The 22,422-nt window shown below is 37.8% G+C and overlaps 1 protein-coding gene across 2 annotated transcripts in view; it reads right to left on the bottom strand.

Moving 5' to 3' along the window:
* Positions 1-22,422, bottom strand: part of LOC150101286 (phosphatidylinositol 4-phosphate 5-kinase type-1 alpha-like) — a 597,237-nt gene that overhangs the window by 561,890 nt on the left and 12,925 nt on the right. For both annotated transcript variants that reach the window (XM_090401030.1, XM_090401031.1), the window contains exon 2: positions 4,189-4,226. In XM_090401030.1, the coding sequence (XP_090257156.1) occupies positions 4,189-4,226 (38 nt within the window). The remainder of the gene's footprint in view (positions 1-4,188; positions 4,227-22,422) is intronic.

The following is a 22,422-nucleotide window of genomic DNA, read 5'->3' as shown; positions in this document are numbered from 1 at the left end:
GCAAAGAATCTGATACATACTAGGGTGGTCTAAAGGAAAATGTTTATCTTTAGCTGAGCCTAGAAAAGTAGATATCTTGTTGATAAGACGGAAGGACCTATGTAGGCCAACAGATTTGAGTACTTTGGCTATATCTTCTGAGACACTTTTAACATAGTGAATGGGGACACGATGTCCCACTTCTGCATCACTATTTCGATGAGAGGAAAATGACAAAGAAATTCTATAATTATTTATTACCTTGTCAACATATGATTTGGTAAAACCATTAGTAAGGAAGGTGGACTTGATGTGATTTATTTCTTGGGAGAGCAGCAATTCAGTGGGGCAACAAGTGTGTGCTTGATGCACTAAAATCTTAATGGTGCCAGATTTTTGACAATTATGTTGGTGTGAAAGAGGATAAATGTAAAGTCCACTATGTGTTTTTGTTTCTGAATACTGAGAAGTGAAGGCTTCTCAGTATTCAGGTTCATCTGGTTCACAAAGTGATAAGAGATCAAAAAAGGCAATCCAACTATTCTCTTCCAACTCAAGAGTGAACTTTATACGATGGTGGAGCTGTTGATCTTATTAACAAACTCTTGTAGGTCTGTATGGGACCTATGCAAAGCCACAAAAACATCCTCCACATATCTGTACCATAAGGACAGCTTAAGAAGGATGCCATTCAATATACACTGTTCAAAACTTTCAATGGAGTAGTTAGCTAGTGTGGGAAAAAAAGGACTACCCATTGCTAGGCTCTTCAATTTCTTGGTAAAGTTCATTTTGACATGTGAAGTAGCTAGAATGAATGACAAAGTCAAACAGGCTGAAATTTTTTTTTTCAGAAAAACTATGAAGAAGTTAAGTGTTTCATCAAAAGGAACGTTTCTGAATAAGGATACAATATTTAGACTGAAAAGCAGATCACCAAGGCAAAGACAAAGCTCTGATATCATTATTATTATACGGCATCTGCTGACCTGGTTGGTCAAGAGGTTAGTGTATCTGCTTTCCAGCCAAAAGGTTGCAGGGGCTTGAATTCTGCCGTGTGCATGGATGTTTGTGATTGTCTGTGAAAATACTAGTAGTGGTCGGCAGTAGATGGTGTTGGTGTAGATGATGAAGGCAGTCGTGGTTGGTGGATTAGTGCAGTTGGTGGAGACGGAGAGTTGTAGAGTAGGTGCCCTCCCTCGATGAGTCTTCGGACTCCCTGGAGGTGTTACGTAATAATAATAATCACTGTAGAGTGCACAGATTCATCGTGAGAGATTCAAACTAACTACTATTACTATACACACAAAACATATCATACTCTCCTTAAACATTCACTGTCAGGGAACTGAACTAATTCTGGCAATCCATTCCACTCATTCGTCATTCTCCATGCAAAAAATCTAAAAAGAATTACAAAACCAGAAGAAAACACATGTAAAAAACTTTATTAATATAGAATTTTCACCTAAGTATCATAGGCATCAACAGTACAAGATCACAGAAGGGCAATTAAACATTAACAGATAATTTTAAAAGTGCCACCTAACAAGCAAAGCTAAACAAAAGGTCAACATTTTTTCTAACTTATTAAAAAAAATTATATATATTTAGACCAAATAAAGTTAGGAAAGATTAGCTAATTTAAAAATTATTATCTCCCACAAAGGTGACAGACATAGACCATTGGATCTGTTTAAGTTACGACAGTGAAGTAAAGTTTCACACATTTCTTTATAAAGCCATTCTATGAGGAAATTACTTTTACAAAGAACTCTTATCTTGTTCCACTGAACTCTATGTTTAGTGTCGATAGCATGCTCTGCAAGTAAAGCCTGTTCATGGTATTAAATATAAGACTTGTGTTCTTCCAGCCATATAAAAGCAGATCTTCCTTTTCATCTGAAATAAGGTTTTAAAACTTTCACTACGTCTTCACTAATGCCATGCATATAAGGAATAGGAATGCGAGTTATTTCTTCATAAATATAAAAAGCTCTTTTGATGAAGAATCCTTAAAAAAAATTAGATAAAAAGGTGTCATTAAGATGTAATTCTTTCTGTAGCAGTTTGTCTGAAGAACACAAAGAATGGGCATGGTGTAGTAATGTTTTAATAGTTCCAGCCTTTTGACAAGGATGGTGATGAGATTCAACATAGATATAAAGACTTGTATAAGTCTTCTTTCGAAAAAATGAAAAATGTAGGCTACTATCTTGTCGACAAAGAATTAAAAGATATAAAAAGACTAATTGCTTATTTATTTCTAAATAATAATAATAATGACACTAATTGGATGCTGGGATGAAGTGCATTTAAATTATTATTATTACATCCTGCTCGCTTAAGGGTCAAAGCCAATTAACTAGGAGGAGACCTACAACATCACCTTTCAGGTGATGTGCAGGTCTTTCAGGAATGTGGAAAATCGACTGGGGTTATGTCCAATCCTCACCTTCATATGGTGCACCCTGTTAGTAGGTATCTACTGGGTACCGAATGAATGAGAATGAGATTTGGGACTTAGCTGACCAAATTGTACTCTCTACTGGCTTAAATCATAATTGCATATGATGGTACAACATTATGAGATTTCATGCTGGCTGGGGTGTCACCAGTTAAACAAGGCCCCCCCTGATGTTTAACTGGCTGATGAACATTGAAAAGTCAGTTATTGGAACAAACTCCAACTCAACTAGATGAAGAATAAACCCAACATCAGAAGAACTGAAGATAAGAACAATCAATAAAAGGATTATTAATGAAAAGGAAATCGAACTTGCAGAAGAATTGGAAAATTATCACATGGACATAACTGGCATTACTGAGACAAAGAAGACAAAAACAAGTGACATTTTCCTAAATACTAATAATGATGCAATAATGATCAAGGAAAGGAAGGATTAGCGATAGCTTCAATGCCAAACATGAAGATTCTTGATTGGAAGTAGTCTATTCAAATCTTCTTGAAGAAAATTAACATCAGAAGTGCCACTTATAATTCTCCCCAATTTTGTATCATCAGCAAACATTTGAAGATCCAGAGTCAGTCCACAAGATATATCATTTATAAATAAATTAGACAGCAAGAGCCCAATAGCAGAATCCTAGGGAAAGTCACTGGTTATCCTCCTTTTTTGAGACTCTGCTCCATCACATACACAATAATGGGGTTCCACAAGGCTGATGGTAATGGGTGGGTGATGACTTTGCAATTTTGGAGGTTAATTCTTTTCAAGATCCTCCTCAATATCTTCAAGAATCTCCTTAGTGAAGCAAGCCTTCTCATTCTTGACTTTGCTGCTCTTCTTAGCATTATATTTCTTGTGCATTTTTGGTGCCACTTGAAACTATATTTATTATTGTAATATCTTAACAAAAATATGTTATAAAACACTAAATACATTAAAAATACAAAAATCTACACTAATACACTATAAAACAAAAAATCTGATTTTCTAATAGAAAACCACAATGAAACAGATAAAAATCACCAATTTTACACGAGCACAAAATTCAACAACCAATCACCTTGTTGATTGGTTGTTGATTGGTGTAGACTCGAACCCAAATATTAGTATGCTATAATAAATAAATAAATCACTACATATTAAGTCTATTCCTAATAAGGGGACAAACCCCACAATAAATCTATTCAGTAGCATCGACAGGGTATAGAATAAAGGCAGCCTGTCTCACGGCGTGGCTTAATAAGGGCGTTCGTTCAGCCATATTGCGGTAGGCGGCGTCGCTATGCTAACAAGTGTAGCAAGTGCGGAAAGAAGTTTTTCCAAGCTTAAACTGATTAAAAATTATTTGAGAACACCAATGACCCAGGAATCTACTCATATCAACATTATGAAGAAATTTTTAGACACAATGAAGTATCTAAGCAATTCAGTGTGGCAAATCCAGTGTTTAAAGAAAAGTAGAACGTTTTGCCAATCATAGCTCTTCCGCTTGCCATCCCAGTGCACCTGATCCCATCCTAAACACAATATAGTTTAGGATGGGCCATGCTGTAATTCAAAAAATACTTTAACTGGAAGTAACTGATAATCCTGGCTGCTAGATGTGTTGAGAGAAAAAAAATCAAATTTTTATTAAACAGCTAAAAAAAAAACAAAAAAACTCAAGTTTCAAATTAACTATCTAACAATTAGTACTGTGAGTTTACTATAATGCAGCAATACAGAAGATCTTACTCACATCCAGAGGAGGTGGCCTCGATTTCATGGTCTCTTCATCTCGAGGAAGAAAAAATAAAAAATAAATAAATAAATAAATATATATATATATATATATATAAAATAATAAAAAAAGCATATTTTAAAGTAATGCAACAAAAATAATGAAAATACATAACTAGAATACTGCAATTATCTACCTATAAAAAAAAGCTTATCTAAAAAAATTTTTCTGAATCAATACTTTTGAAAAATGCTTTTCTACTAACTGTCAGTATTAATTTTTTATGCAAATCCCACACACACAATCTATGCACCCCTGTGCAGACTGCATGTAGAAAATAAGGATGGTTGTCAAATGGAAGTATAAACCTGTAAACTAATTTCTGTTTCTTCTGTGATAATTAAGATTCTGGATAAACTGGTGCAAGCTTGTGTATGCAGTTGTGAAGATGAGAGCAATATTATTCAGGGATGCACTTATTTTTAGTAATCTATCTGACTTTAATAACAACGTAAGGGTAGAGGATGAGGGAAAGACACTGTCATTTTTCAAGACTATGCAAAGGCAATGGATAAGGTGCTCCATGGTTGGTATTTAAGTTGCAGCATATGGATTTAGTATTATATTCCAAGGATTAGAAACTGGCTTTCTAACAGATATTCAAAGTGTTGTATATATGGAGTACTGATACTGCTCTTCCACATATACATACTCAAGAACCAAAATATTCAAATCACCTCCATAACTGCAAATGGATGCATCCTTCAGCACAAAGAATGATGTAATACCTCAGAACAGGTGCACATGCATGCATGCAAGCATGCACACAGTGGATCAAAATTCCACGTACAAACTTTGAGGGGAGGTAGAGAACATCAAAATCAACCATATTCACATAGGAAAGCATGACCAGAAATGTCACCAGAAGGTACTAACAGGGACACAAAGATACAGAAATAACAAAAGGCAGTAAGTAGAGTAAAAAACTTTATTAGGCGTAACTGAACAGTTCAACAGTAGTTGGATACGTAATTTGGTTTCACATCAGGTGCGCAAAGTTACGACCATTAGCAGTGATGCAAGCCTAACATCAACGATGCATTTATTGCCGTACATTTTCAAAAATACCTGGAGCAGCGGCAATGCCAATTCTTGCCACGAGGTCCGTGTCAGAGGCAACAGCTGTTTTGTACACCATGGCTTTAAGGGTCTCCCACAGAAAGAAATCAATGCTCGATAAATCAGCTGAGTGTGGGGGATATGCAACAGGTCCACCACACCCAATCCATCAAGCTCCAAAGGACCTGTCCAAATACTGATGCACAGAAATGCCAAAATGGGCTGGAGCCCCATCATGTTGGAACCACATCTGCCGACGCACAGTCATTGGAACATTGTTCGGTAAATCTGGCAGAACTTCTTCCAGAAAGGTCTGATACTTCTGGGAGTCCAGTCGGGGTGGTAACAGGTATGGTCTGACTAAACAGTCAGCAACAATACCTGCCCATACATTATTGGCGTAGCGTTGTTGTGCAGCATGTGATCGTGCAGCGTGTGGGTTTTCATTTGCCGACACATGAGCATTGTGGTGATTGAAGACCCCTTCGCAGGTAAATGAAGCGTCATCCGTGAACAAAACACAAGTTGGAAAATCCAGGTCTACAGCACTTTTCTGCAGAAACCACTATGCGAATTCCACAAGTCGAGGATAATATTAACTGGACCTGTTGCAGATGAAATGGATGTAAGGACTCAGAGTGCAAAACACGCAATACACTGGATCAAGATATTCCTATAGCAGAGGCAACGGTATGTGTGCTTGTCTCTGGATTATTGTCCATCGCATGCAACACCTCCTCTTCCATGGTGGAATTTTGCGTCGATCATGGCTGCCCACTATGATGCCTGTGATCCTTGAATGAGCTATAGTCACACAAATTCTGATGCAAATGCACAAACATCTGCATCAGAATCATTTGATGATGCGGTACACCTCTGTTTGGATACCTTTCGCGATACATTCGTACAGCGGCTCATTCATTACCGTCAGCTAACCCGTAAACAAGGTGCATGTCTGCCATCTCAACGTTTGTAAAACGACACATGTTCTTCATATGACGTCGAAAGCTTGAATGAGGAAGCTCCCAGTTGCTTACCTGGAGCACTGGCAAACAGTGCCACCTATCACTTTTGGGTGGCATTTCCGGTAATGCTTTCCTATGTGAATATGGTTGATTTTGATGTTCTCTATCTCCCTTCAGAGTTTGTACGTGGAATTTTGAACCACCCTGTATAAACACTGCACAGGCCACATGTATCAGTTCATGAGTATGAAGCCAGTGGAATAGAGGAAAAGGAGACATTGAAGTTTGAAAGGGGATGGTGGAAGGTAGGTGGCAGCATCTCAGTAACCACTAGCATTGTGAGCTGTTAAAGGTCCACTGTAGTGAAGATGTGGTGGAAATGGTCTAAAAACAGGCAGATATCTGCTCAGAGTGTCAATAAAGGGAGAACACTAGAATTAAATATCGTTTTGCATGTAATAGCCAAGCTGACTGACAGTTGACAGTAATTCAGTTAACTGCAGTCTACATCCAGGTAAACAGAGATATGTGCCTGGAGCACACAATAGGATGGACACTTACAGATAAGACTCAAAAGTAGGCTCAAAACTTGTGCATGTGCCCATTATAACTGATCGTCATCAACATTTTCACCTATGGTGGGCACCCACTGGAGCACTGTGAGTGGATGCTAAATGACAAGAAGAGAGCTGCCTAGTCTGATGAGTCAAGGTTCTGCTCCACCTTGCCACCGTGCAAGTGAACAGCTGCAAACAGAACTCACAGTTTGAAGAGACAAGCCAGTAGTGGCAGTATACTGGTATGGCAATTGTTTTCATAAACATCACTGGCACTTTTCACCTCCCCACTGAACACACCATACTGACATGAATTACCTAGATATTGTTTCAAAGCAGGTATTTCCAAACATGATGATAATGTGGCCTAATGGATCTGGACTATTCCAGCAAGACATTGCTACACCTCACAAAGTTCACATTGTGCACACATGGTTTAAAGAGCATATCCAAACATTCTGTGCACCTCCCTGGCTAATCCTCCTGATTTGAATCCTACTGAACATTTGTAGGATCATGTGGAATGCAGCATTTGCTAACGGTTCTCTCTGGGACATTATTTTGTCTAGCTGGTCCAGATACCTCAAAACACCTTCAATGTCTAGAATCAATGCCAAGATGGGCATAAGATTATCTTGGCAAAAGGAGATTCAACACACTACTAAGTAGAGGTGGTCATAATATTTTGGCTTATGTAGATAACGACAGGGGATCAGTTTTGGGATACTGAAAGGATATAAGTGGAGCTTCAAAAAAGTTTTTGCTTGTTTATGAAGTATATTATACTTGCCAAGAAATTATATTATTTTAATCCTTTACCATGTGCAAAGTTTGTGTGTGAAGCATCTTCATAACTAGTTCACTTGTATACAAAGACTACTGATTTCACATCAATTACCTCAGTATCCCATAATGCAAAAACATTATGGGGGGGTCACTACCCAGACTAGTTTTGACATTTAGTCGTGAATAAGAAGACTAGTCATGAAGATAGTTCACACACAAACTTTGCTTATTCTTTGGTAAAGGATTTAAACAAGAATAGAAATTCTTATCAAGTAAAATATACTTTGTAACCAAGTGAAAACTTTTTACAGCAATTTCTGATTCAGAATATTTTAATAGTACAGTGATAGACCATTTTGCTACTTATATGCCCTTTGATTGGAAAAGAATTGGGTTTGATTCTCGTTGTGACGAGGAGAATCATTATATGGGCTTTCTCAATTGAAGGTGAGTTAGCCAATCTCATATGGAAGTAACAGGGTTTTTGCTCCTGTAAACTCACATTTTTCATCCTGCACACAGACAAATCAGCCTTCAGGACACATGCAATTTACAGAAAAAATACTGTTGTTGATGATGGGTGGTAGATGGCATTGATGGTAGTAGTGTCATAGTAGGAGAGTTAAATAGTAATGAAGAGGGTCAGATGTATTTAGCGAAGTGGAGTAGATTGCCCTCCCGCAATGAGTCCTTGGACTCTCTGGAGGTGTCATGTAATAATAGTAGAAACTATATGAGTTTGGAATTGATTTAACCTTGGTATTTTCTTGGGTTTGGCTCCCACTGATAGCATTTTAATAATGTTCATCTGGGAACTGCCTTGAGAACAGAACAGCTCCTCCTGGTCTCTTTGGGGGGAGGGGGCATGCTGTCAGATTTTGTCTGTGTAGATGCTTGGTGCAAGGTTGATTTTCCTGATACTGCTCTTGGTGAGCTCAGGTTATGGCTGAAGTTTGGCACAGTGTTTCAGATGAAGCAAAAATAACTTTTTGTGTGTGTGTGCGCGCGCGCTACATGAAAGAGTGACCGTTCCCATAAAAGAAGACTGTTGCATTCTGGATGGGATATTGAGGCAATTGATGTGAAGTCAATAGCCTTTATATACAAGTACTCATGAAGATACTTCACATGTAAAAACTTTTTTTGTGGGATTAAATGAGGATTAAGAACATAATTTCTTGACAAGTATAATATAAGAAGCATGATATCAGCGCAAGCCACCTTCTGAGTTTGCCATAATCAGATGGGAAGAAAATCAATACTGCTTGGTCCCTACTCAGGAACTATCTGGCAAAGACATTGACTGAGTGTATTCCAGAGGTAAGGAGATTAAATAAGGTAGGCATAAAATGGATGACTGAAGAGATGATGCATGCAATCTGGAAGAAAAAGGAATTATGGCTACAGCATAAGATGAATGGCAATAATCAGTAGTACAAAAAACAAGCAACTAAATGTGGTGTGAGCAGCAGTTAGCAAATGAGGCTAAAAGAAATCCTAGTGAGTTTTTTTTTTTTTTTTTTTTTTTTGATATGTGGCCAGTAGAAGGAAGAATGATTATGAGAGGATGATGTTGGTCAGTGATAATAGGAGAATGATAAACACTCAGAAGGATACAGTGAAGGTATTATATGAGTAGTTCATTAAAGGTATTCCATCCTTGTGATTGTAACATAATGCAGAACTTGAGCGGAATGGAAATGGGAGAAAAACTACTGATGATAAGTAAGCAGGATATATATGAGCAACCTGATGTTAAATGGGTAAACTTGATGAGTATATGAGTAAACCGAATGTTAACAAGGCCATGGGACTTGATTGTATATCACGTGCTTTCATTATTATTATTATTCAGGCCTCCATGGAGTCAAAAGACTCATCGTGGGAGGTCCTTCCTAAGAAATACAAAGTCTATCAAGACTCATCGAGGGGAGATCCCCCCCCCCTAAGAAACACAAAGTCTATCATACCACTCCTTGAACTCATTGACCGTTCGAACTCTCACCACTCCATCAGTCAATGCATTCCATGGTTCAACCAACCTCCATGTAAAGAAACCACTCCTCACCCTCTTGCTCACAGTTTCCTTTCGTAACTTCCACGGATGGCCTCTTGTCATCACTCCTTCCCGCTGTTCAACCAAGCGAAAGAACTCCCCAGTGTCAACCCTGTAACCACCTCTCAACAGTTTAAAAGTCTCAATCATATCACCTCTCCTTCTTCTATCCAACAAACTCTGCAGTCCACATTCCCTCAGCCGATCCTCATAACTATCATTGTACAGTCCTAAAACCATCTTTGTTATCTGCCTTTGTATCCTTTCCACAGTTAATTTATCCCCTTCAAATCCTGGGGACCAAATCTGAGAACAATAGTCCAAGTGTGGTCTGATCAGGGTCTCATACAATGGAATGATAACTGTTTTATCTCTGCAGGTCAGTGTCCTTCTCATTATTGCAGCAATCCTCTGCGTTACCTTCACCACCTCTGCAATATGTCCCCTAAATTTCAAGTTTCTATCAATCATCAATCGCAGATCTCTTGTCTGCCCTACTTACTCCAGTATAACTCCTCCCATAGAGTATACAGTGTCCCATCGATGTTTCCTAAACCTCAAGACCATACATTTTATATCACTGACAATGTCATTGATATAAAGGCTAAACAATATAGGTCCCAACACTGAGCCCTGTGGGACCCCACTTGTAACCCTCTGCTTCCTTGAAACTGCCCCACCATAGACAACTCTCTGATACCTATCAGACAGCCAATCCTGAATCCAGTTGACCAATATGACATCCAGACCCATGTGCTGCAACTTAAATATCAGCTTATCATGTGGCACCCTATCAAATGCCTTTGTCATAGGTCATCACTTATCATAAGCAGTACTCCACCACCATGCTTTCCCTTCCTATCCTGCTGAAAAATGCTGTACCCAGCAACTTCTATTCCTGTTATTATATCCTCTTCTGTCAACAATGTCTTAGTGATCCCAATAATTTTTGGCCAGGCTGATGCTATCTGCGCCACCAATTCCTCTCCCTTATTCCGGATACTCCTGGCATTAGTATATAGCATATAAATGCTGCTGTTTCTATACCCAGCATTATCCCCTCTATACTCCACTGAGCTCAGTGTTACCTGACGTCGTCCCCTTCTCCCAAGTACCTATTCCCACAAGAGGCAAACCCTGCTACCATCCTCCCTGAGACAAACTAACTTTTTCAGAACAGCAATCTCTCCAGATGCCTATGCCCTTTCTCATTCAAATGTAAGTGGTCTCTTGCATACAATTCCTCTCTGTTCTCAAATGCACTCCAAGCATCCACATATTCCAGTCCTCTCTTATCACACATTCTAGCTATTATATCATTCAATATTACCGCTCTTCTGCTCAGTTCGTCATTATCATACCAAGGCCAACACACACACACTATCTTTCCTCTCTGTGTCTTCTTTCGTACCACCTCAAGCAAGAATCTCACATCTCTCGCTGCCCTATTTATACCACCACTCAAGTCATTTGTTCCAACCATCACAATCATCTCATCCACCCTTTCACCTCTCTTAACTGCCAAAGCCACCCTTTCTATCGTTCCTCCTGGCAAACACTCCTCACGCATCCTATCTTGAACACCACAGATCATTGAGTCCCCATACTTTATACCTCTTACCATTCCCTTTCTCCTATTGTTTCCATTTTCTCCTCTTCTTTCATTCCCATACCTCTCTCATTCCCTCTCTCCTACTGTTTTCATTTTCTTCTCTTTTAGCACTCCCATTCCTTTCTCTCATTCCATTCTCTCCTCTTTTAGCACTGCCATACTCTCTCTCTCATTCCGTCTCTCCTACTGTTTCCATTTTCTCCTCTTGTAGCACTCCCATACTCTCTCTCTCTCATTCCGTCTCTCCTACTGTTTCCATTTTCTCCTCTTGTAGCACTCCCATACCTCTCGCTCATTCCATTCTCTCCTCTTCTAGCACTGCCATACCTCTCTCTCATAGAGAGAGAGGTATGGCAGAGTGTTTTAAGGGAATGTTCCAGGTAGTTAACAACACCTTTCACTTACCTTTTTACCATGATTCTTAGTTGGTCCTCCAAGTTCCAAAGGAGTGGAAAGACAGCAAAATTGTTCTGCTTCATAAAGGGGTGGGGCTGATATGACTAGGGCCTCAAATTATAGGCCAATCTGCTTGTCTGGATTTGTGGTTAAGGTGTTGGAGAAGCTAGTGAGGAGAAGGATTCAGAACTCGGAGCAGCAGAATTCGCTTAATGGACAGCATGGTTTTGCTAAGGGAAGGTCATGTTTTAGCAATCTGCTTACTTATTATAAAAAGTGACAAATACAACAAGATAACAAGGGGGAAATCATATACAGTAGTATATTTAGAAGGCCTACATGACATGCTAGTAGTTAAATTGAAAGAGATGGAGTTGGATGAAAGATCAGTGCATTGGATTGGAGACTAGCTGTCTCATAGATATCAGCAGTTTGTGTGTTTGGGAGTGATATCCCAGTTCAGGGCAAAGCAGACTACTACCAAATGCAACCACAGGTGGCAGATAGTGGGAAGGCCTTCAATTAGAAAGGCTAGCTGCAAAATAAGCTAGATAACCAGATGAATAAGCAGTTGCAGACCAACAGCAGTATTGCTACCAGGGATGATGGGATAATTCACGGCAAGATTATTCAACTTACAGCTCACCATGTTATATTGCCATCCTACAATGGCAATATAACATGGTGAGCCAAACCACCATTAAGTACGTGCACACCTGAGGAGGTACCAAAAGCAACATCTGTTCATCACATAGATGCAGTTGCAAAAGGTGACTATACTACATGTTAGGAGTGGCCTAGATACAATAATGTGGAAGAAATAGGGTCCTCACTGCATTTTCCTTATACCCCATAGTCAACCATGAATGACACCAAGAATATGGAAAGCAATGGAGTAATGATTGGGAACCCTGCAACCATTACATCCCAAGATAAAACCAGGAAGAAGAGTGTGAAAATGTATTGCTAGTGCAATATATGATGTTGCTATTCCAAACCCAATGGGAGGATATCAACAGATGAGGCCTTTCTAAGATGCAGAGGTAAAATCTTAAGATTAGCATCATGGAATATCAACACATTGTATCAATCCGGAAAACTTGACCTCCTCCAAGAATTGGAAAATATGAAAATATAAGATTATCCAACTAAGTGAAGTAAGGTAGAAAGAAACAGGAAAAATTCAAAGAAAAAAAAGCATTATAATTCCATTATAGTCACATACAAATGTTGTAGCAATAGTGATGAAGAACAACACTCCCAACTGCATACTGGGTTACTGGCTCATTAATGATAGAATAATAATGGTGAAAACTGCAGCTAAACCTTTTAATATAGTCATAATTCAAGTATGTGACTCTACTGCAGAACACCAAGAGAATGAAATTAATGAATTTTACAAGCAAGTTCAAGAGGCAATTTCCACAACAAAATCAGATGATGTATTACTAATAATGGGAGATATCAATGCCAAAGTTGGATCAGTAAAAACTTCAAGATGCATGAGACATTATGGACATGGTTCACAAAAATGACAGAGGAGACAAACTTATCCAGTTTTGTGAAGAAAACTGCCTTGTGATAACTAATACAATATTCAAACACCATCCAAGAAGTATTTAAACTTGGAAGAGTCCTTGAGACCTACAAGAAACAAAATCAACTACATCATGATAAAGAACAGATCTAAAAATTTCATCAAACAAGCAAAGACATCCAGGAGCAGACATTAACTCAGATCATAATCTAGTAGTGGTAACAGCAAGATTAAAATTTAAAAAAATAAAATAAAAAATGAGCAAGACAGCTAAAATATGACATGGTACTCTTAAAGAAGCCAGTATAAAAGATAAATTTGCATCTGAATTCAATAAAAATGTGAATAATATACATGGTAATAAGTGTAACAAAGGAAAGAGCTCAACAGAAGTGAGATGCATTCAGAACAAACATCCAAGAAACATCAAAATAGATATTACTTAAGATAAACAAATCTGAAAAGAAACCATGGATGACTAAGGAAATACTCAACATGACGAATGAAAGAAGAATGATGAGGAACAAACCAGATTATAAGAGAATATTATTATTATTACCCAAGACCCCATGGAGTCAAAGACTCATCTGGGAGGTCCTTTTATCATACACACAGCTCATCATACCGTGGTTTAAACACAACTTCTCTGCAGACACCACACTCTCAGGCAAGGCATTACAATCATTCACAACTCTGCATGAAAAAAACTTACTTCTCACTCCCCCTACTCACACTCTCTTTATACAGTTTCCGAGGGTGACCTCTGGTTCTCCCTTGATCTCCCACTATTTTCTGTAGAACCTCTCCAGCATTGATCCTATAACAACCCCTTACTACCTTGTAGGTCTCTATCATATCTCCTCTCTTCCTCCTGTCCATCAGACTCTGCAAATTGCATCTTCTCAATCTTTCCTCACACTCGACATCCCAGAGGTTAGAAACTACCTAGTCAGGCACCTCTGGACCCTTTCCAACATCTCTTCATCCTGAAAACCAAGTGACCAAATCTGGGCACAATAGTCTATGTGTGGCCTAATCAAAGCCTTATACAATGGAACAAGAATCCTTCTACAAGTCAAGTCTTCTGCATCATTCCCAGAAACCTTTGTGTTGTCTTCACAATTTTGGCTATGTGTCTAAATGCAGAATGATAATTGCAGAATAAACAAACTCATAAAAAAAGAATGCAGGAAAGTGAAGGAAGCCTGGTATACAGATAAATGCAGAGCGATAAAAGAACTAGCTATGCACACAAAGAAAGAGGCTTATACAACAAGATAAATAAACTAACATATAAGAAAAGGAAAAGCATGGGGAGTAATATCTTAAAATCACAAGATGGTAAACCTATCATTAATAAGGAGGAAATACTAGGAAGATGACAAGAATACACAGAGCAACTGTACTATGAATATAGAGAAGAAAAGCCTAACACAAACAACCTAGATGGTTCTGATATTCTTGCTAGTGAAGTCCATAATCCAATAAAGGGATTAAATGACAAGAAAACAGCAAGAAGCAATGAAATCCCAGCAAAATGTTAAGAGCTCTCAATGATATAGGCATAAATGCTTTGACAATGGTATACAACCAAATTTATAACACGGGAATCTCCCAAAAGAGCTGAGACAGTATCTTCTACCCCCAAAAATGCACAATGCTACAGAATGCTCAGAATATAGAATAATTAGCATCATGAGTCATGTTACTAAATTACTGATAAAAATTATTCTGCAAAGAAACAAAAGAAAATTCAACTGGGAAACAGATGAAAATCAATTTGAATTCAAATAAAAAAATGGAACAAGAGATAGTATTTTCACTCTAAGAACAATAACAGAAGGATATCTAGAAATAAATAGAGGCAATAACTATTATATATGCTTTGTAGATTACCCCAAAGTTTTTGATTCAATCAACCATATGAAACTGATCAGATGTCTCAATAAAGTCGAAATGGATGGAAAAGATATAAGGTTGTTAACAAATCTATACTGGGAACAAACAGCAGCAATATGAGTTAACAATGACATGTCTAAATGAGATGTCTAAAGAATTTACAATTTAAAGAGATGTATGACAAGGATGTATACTATCCCCGATACGCTTTAATTTATATACTGAAGAAACAAATATACAAGGAAACTGAAGTGTCAACAGGAGGAAGGAACATAAACAATTTAAGATATGCTGACAATACAATTCTGTTGGCAGAAAATACAAAAAATATAGAAAATCTAATCAACAAAGAGTCTGATGAAAAAATATATGATGAAAAAAAGATACTGAGATAGGAGTGTTGGTAGCTTGCTCCACCTTTGCAAGAAGTTGCCCGGTGTTGTACCACTTTACCCCAGTCCTGAAGATACTTTCAGGCGCAAACTTTGTTTGCACACACTTGGATAAAGGATTAAACTAAATTTATTAAAGTAAGAGTCATGAGTGAAGAATATAGTTTGCTTTTTAATCCCAATTAAACCAAGACAATAGCAATAACGGGGAAAAGACAACACCTAAAATTGATATCAAAATAGATGACATATCTATTCAGTAAGTAAACAAATTTATGTATCTTGGCACCTTAATAAATAACAGAAGATGGAAGAAGTACAAGAGAAATAAAAAGAATTGAAATAGCTAGAGAGAAATTCAACACAATGAAAAATGTCCTGACAGATAAAGATTTGAGCATAAAAATGAGGATAAGGTTGGCAAAATACTATATATGGTCAATACTATTGTATAGGGCTGAGACATGGACATATTAAAGGAAGCAGAATATAAAATTAAAGCTTTTGATGTTGAAAGAATTTTTTTCACTTTGTTATACTATAAATTAAAGATGCCAAGAATATAATTTCTTGGTATTTTTAATTTATAGTATAACCAAGCGAAAAAACTTTCAACGTCTATTTCTAATCCAGAGTATTTCATTAATAAGGTGTGACACCTTTTGAATACTTGCATTTGGAAATATGATTCATCATTATTTCAACCTCGGTATCACTTCCTGGTCTGGCTCTCACTGATGAGAGTAAAGATCAAAACTGGTCTGGGTAGTGACCCTTCCCATAGCATTACACATGTTCATAAGGATATGTGCATTGCATTATGGGACACTAAGGCAAGTGATGTGAAGTCATTAGCCTATATACAAGTATTAAATCAAATGTAAACAAGATCCTCCTTTCCCAACCCACTACCCATATATGGTAGTAATGTACACAGTTATGAAATTACTTCAGGTGCCAACTTTGCTTACACTTAGATAAAGGATTAAACCAGGAATATAATTTCTTGCCATCTTTAATTTAAAGCTTTTGAGATGTGGATTTTAAGAAGAATTCTGAAGGTATTATGGACTCAGAAGAAAATGAATGTAGAAGTTCTACAAATGATGGGAGAAAAAAGAAGTCTTCTTAAAACTATCAAAAGAAGAAAGGCCAAATATTTCGAAAATTTGATAAGACATGACAGCCTATAAAAAAAGCAGTCCTGGAAGGAATGGTAGAGGGAACAAGGAATGCAAAGAATTACTTGGAGCAAAAATGAAGTTGTTGGAGAGACGTCGTGGTCAACCTCCTGGATGGAGATGATACATGATGATCTCAGAAGAGGAAAGTAACTAGTGGTGTGTCCCTAGGATCTGTTTTGTGGCCACTGTTGCTTAATTTCTATATAAATTACACTGGAAGGGGCTTAAATGTGATATGTAGTTGTTTATGGATGATGCCAAGTTGGGGAGAGTTACGAGAAGTAGAGCAGATGTAGACAGTCTGAATGAGTGTGTGGGTATGTCAGTTTAATGTAGCAAAGTATAAGGTTTTATAATTTGGGAAGAAAAGATGGGATGTAGAGTTTTAGACTGGTAAGGATATCTTAGAGCAGATGAAAGATCTGGGTGGTGGTGGGGTGATGGTGGGTAAAGACTTGAAATTTCATGGGCATTTTGCTAAAATTATGAGAAAACCAACACATCAGGATTATGGAAATGATGCAAGAACACTGACATGCAGAAGTAAGAATGTTATGGTTCCATTGTACAAAGCTTTGATCAGCTGATTACTGTGCACAGATTTGGTCGTCTGATCAAAAGGATGATGAGTTCTTGGAGAGGGTTCAGAGACAATTGACTATGTTGGTTCTAGTGTCTGGTATGTGGAGTATGAGGACAGATTGAGAAAATGCAAATTACAACCTAGCAGATAGAAAGAAGAGGGAGACATGGTCAAGACATATAAGTTGGTAAGGGATAATTACCAGATTAATGTGGATAATATTTTTCATAGAATGTCTGGAGATGGGCAGAACAAGAGGTCAACTCTGTAAGCAGAGATGGCATAAATATAAGCAGAAACCTGGAGCAGAAAGCATAAACACATCACAACCATTACATCCTCAGCTTGTAAAAAACTGGGATTTCTCTTTTGCTCAAGATGTTACACCCCTGAACAGCTATTGACTCTCATAAATAGGGTGGGTCCCTAAAAGCTCTCTCAAAATGCTTGACTCAATACAGAAGAGAGCAATTAGACTTATTAATGACCTATCTCTTACAAACTCATTCCCCCCACTTTCACAAAGACATTTGGTTTACACAATATGTGTATTCTACAAATATTTCCATGGGAAATGTTCATCTGAAATAGTATCAATAATTCCTCCACTTAGTACTAAGCTCGTTGGAACGTGCAGCTGCTGCTCAACATCCCTTCACAGTCTTTTAAATCAAATGTGAACAAGTTCCTCCTTTCTCATTCCACTATCCATATTTGGTACTAATGTACTATAGGTTGATCATTGTGTATGGGCTCAACGTTTAAAATAAAATAAAAAAAAGCTGTATAAGGAGGATGCAAGGAGTATATTTTGCATGGAGAGTGATCGGTGATAGGAATGCACTGGTTGAAAGTATGGTGAGTGAAGAGACAGTAAATGCATTTAAGTCAAGATATGATGAGCTGTGAGTGCGAAAGTGGAATCTGCAGCGATCCATCTCGACTCCATGGAGATCTGATGATGATAATCATGATGTCACTCAGTTCTTTTACAGAAGATGTGCAGATATGGAGAGTTATTAGTAACAGTGGTGATGTTAGTGTGGGTCTCCCATGATGACTGCATGGGGGAAGCTAGAAAAGTGGGAAAATGAATATTGATATGAATTTTTTTTCATTACTCTTGGCGAATCCATACTGGAAGAAATGAAGAGAGCTAGGAATCCTTGGGATGATCATGAATAGAAATTTGAATTTCAGAGGATGTACAGCAAAGGTTGCGAAAACAGACAAAGGTTTGCTGCAGTATTGAGGAGGACAGTGGCAGTAGTCATAACAGGTTGGTAGTTCCATTATATCTGAGCATCTAACTGAATACCTAAGTGAATATCTCCCTGTAGTACCGTGATAATATCACTGACATCAAGAATGAACAGTAATGGTCCCAGTACTAAACCTTGTAGAACTGCACTTCTAACATTCCTGATCCCTGATAGTGCCATTCTCATATACAACTTGCTGATATCTATCAGAAGTCAGTTACCAATCCAATGTACTAACTTGATATTCAAATCCATATGTTGCAACTTAAAACCCAACTTGTCATCTAGAATCCTGTCAAAAGGTAACCAGAATATTGGTCAGAAATACATGAATTCGATTCTTGTCAGTCATGTAAGGAACCTTTATCTGGTCTCTTTCAACTAAAAGTGAGTTAGCTGGTCTCACATGGAGGTAGGAGGCTTTTTTGACCGGAAACTTGAGTTTTTCATCCCCAAGAACAGGCAAACTGGCCCCGTGAACACACACTTCTACAGACATAGGACACCAGGACACCTCCAGGAATAAGGAGCAACCAACCTATTCTGTAGGATTTCAGTTCCGCATGCCTACATGGTAAAATGTGTAGATCTACACGTGAGGGTAAATTAGGATTAGGAACCAGATTATTAAAACAACAGCACCCATTAACAATCCATGATGGCTTTCATAAATAATATTGCCCTCTGTCCAGTTCTCTATATGAGATCTTACAAATCTCATATCTTATTACATATCTTACAAATTTGTCCAGAATCTTAAACAACCACAGAAGAAATACAAAAGCCTGTAGTTTGATACCTCCATTCTATCAGCATCTTTATGCAAATAGCACTATTTTACCCTCTTCTTACTTTCCAGGAACCTTTCATTAAACAATCAAGTTAATGGCACAGTCAGTTTCACAGTGCATTCCCTTAAAACAAGTAGTGAAATTCCATCTAGTCCCCCTTGCCTTATTGACATTTAGCATACTCGGTATTCAGAGTACATCCTCTTCATTCACTTCTAACACTCCATTACTCCTTATCCTTCTAGGAATAAAGTCTGCTGTCCCAGGATGAAACACACTGATAAAGTGATCATGAAACAGCTCAAACTATGCCATCTGCATTGGTTACTTGAGTACCATCTCCATCCAGCAAGGTAATCCATCAACAATCATTTTTTCTCCTACTCACCACATAATGAAAAAACTGCTTGGTATGCTCCTTGGATTGCAGTGCCAGTCTCCTCTCATATTCTAATTTTTCTCTAGTTACAGTACCAGTCAACTTTCCTAGATTGAGCACTATATTCCTCAGACAATTGTTCACCACCTCTCTCATCATATGTCTTCCATAATCTCTTTTTCATCTGTAATTCCACTTTTATTTCTCTTCTCATCCATTTGATTCCAAATCACTTTATCTTCTTCACTTGAAGTATACAATCTGCCACTGCTGTCAACAATTTTATTTTTTCTTAAGTACTACTTCCAATGTACTACTGAACTCCCTTTCATCCACTGTACTGCTGCAAGCTGGTTTTGAAGTCTATGATAGTTGCTTACCTTATAATTCCACAGAAATTCCTCATGCCTTGACACCTCTACATGTCTATTCATCCTCCAAGTCAGGGATCACAATCACTAACTGGGAACAAGTATGATATCTCAGTCACAATCAAATATTCTGATGATATGACCAGGGAATATAATCAGTTATATTCACTGGTCTGCAGTGAATATTGCTAAAGATCTTGTCCTATAAATGTGTACTCTCAAAGCCATTAGTGTTATTTCCACCCTGAGGGCAAAATTCATCTCATCATGAGTAACACTCCACTACTATGTTTATCTTTCCTATTCTATTGAAATAGGCTATATCCTTGGATTTCTATCCCTGTTAGAACATCCTCCTCAGTTAACCAAGTTTCATTAGTACCAACAATCTTTGCAGAAAATGGGTCAACCAATGCCACAAATTCATTCCCTTTATTCCTAATGCTACTAGCATTTTTATACAGAAAAATCAGTTTATTGTTAGTATTCTTATAGCAATTATTACACTACTCATATTCCATCTGGCTCAGCAATGTAGTGTATAACCTCTCATTTCTCAAGCTACTATCCCCACATGAGGCCATCCCTATTACATTCCACCCTTGCATTTCTAATTTCCCTTCCCTGACATATTCACTTGACCAGAAAACAATAACCTCTCCATGCCAGCATTCTGCATTCAAATGTAATCCTTCACTTGTGTATGGCTCTCTTCTAACCTCAAATGTACTCCATGCATTCACACGTTGCAGATCTTGCTTCCTACAAATTCTTGCTATCATCTCATTCATTTAAGTGGAAGATGAATTTCATCACCCAGTGTGAGACCACAATCCCGCTTATTGGAGGCCTGAAGTGGCTGAAAAAGTTTCATGTTTGGTCTCTAGAGCAAGGTTTCTGGACTATGCTGTTCTAGCCCACCCTGTTATTCTCCTCCCGCCTGCGTTATCATACTGAAGCAGCATGCTCATTATCTTTCCTTGGACATATTTTTGCTGCAATATTCCTAGCATCAACCTCAAATCTCGTGCTACAAATTTATGCTATCTCTGAAGTCATTCATACCAACCATTACTATCAACTCCTTTACATTTTCAGCTCTCTTCACTGTCACATTATCATTCCACCTGGCAAGCACTATTCTGGCACTGTACTCTGTATACCTTAAATCAGTGTTAATCAAAGAGTGTGCTAAAAAATTGTATTAGCTGGCTGTGAGAAAAAACAACAAACAATATTTTTATCAAAACGGGAAAATAAGAAGAAATATAAAATAGGTATTAAATATTTTTGACAGCTTTATGTATTAATATAAGACGAACAAGTAAACTTCAGTCAATAGAGTTTCTCATCTCCTAACGTTAAATATAAGAACACTGCTAAAACCTGGAAAACAAACCTGATGAAAAAAGAACTTGCTAGGATTAAATGGGACATTATGGGCTTGGCTGAAACCCACTGGACAGGAGAAGGAGTTATAAATCTGAATTCGGAAAAACTATTCTACTCAGGCAGAAAGAACAATATACACAGAGGATTGCCATCCTAGTGAATAACAGTTTACAAAATCCAGTCATGGACATAGAACCCCATGGCCCAAGAATGATCGCTATCAGACTAAAAGGTAAAGAGAAATATGTTCACTTCATAATTATTCAAATCTATGCCCCAGGCCAGTCACAAGAATGAAGAAATCAACATTTTTTACGATAAGTAACAACATTTAATAGACAAGACTAATAAGAAAGATATATTAATTGATGGGAGATTTTAATACCAAGATTGGGCAGTTCACCCCAGGCATGAAGGGTGTGATGGGCAGGTTTGGAGTGGACAATAGAAATAAAAGAGGAGAAAGAATACTAGAATTTTGTAAAGCAAATAATCTATTTATCTACAATACTCTTTTTTTCCATAGACCTTCCCACAAATTAATATAATTATCATTCTCCAAGACCTCATGGAGACAAAGACTCATCTGGGAGGTCCTTTTATCACACACACACACACACACACACACACACACACACACACACACACACACACACACAACATCATACCGTGTCTTAAACACACTCAAACTCCTTGCAGACACCACACTCTCAGGCAAGGAATTCCAATCATTCACAACTCTGCACGAAAAAAATCTGCCTCTCACTCCCCTACTCACACCCTCATTATACAGTTTCCAGGGATGACCTCTGGTTCTCCCCTGATATCCCACTATTCTCTGTAGAACTTCTCCATCATTGATCTTATAACAACCCCTTACCAACTTGAAGGTCTCTATCATATCTCCCCTCTTCCTTCTCTCCACCAGACTCTGCAAATTACATCTTCTCAATCTTTCCTCATACTCAACA

Source organism: Typopeltis vanoorti, chromosome 11 (genome assembly GCF_054136105.1).
Source record: "Typopeltis vanoorti isolate ZY-2024b chromosome 11, IOZ_Tvanoo_1.0, whole genome shotgun sequence".
Classification (NCBI taxonomy): domain Eukaryota; kingdom Metazoa; phylum Arthropoda; class Arachnida; order Uropygi; family Thelyphonidae; genus Typopeltis; species Typopeltis vanoorti.
This window is presented reverse-complemented; position numbering and strand designations above follow the sequence as displayed.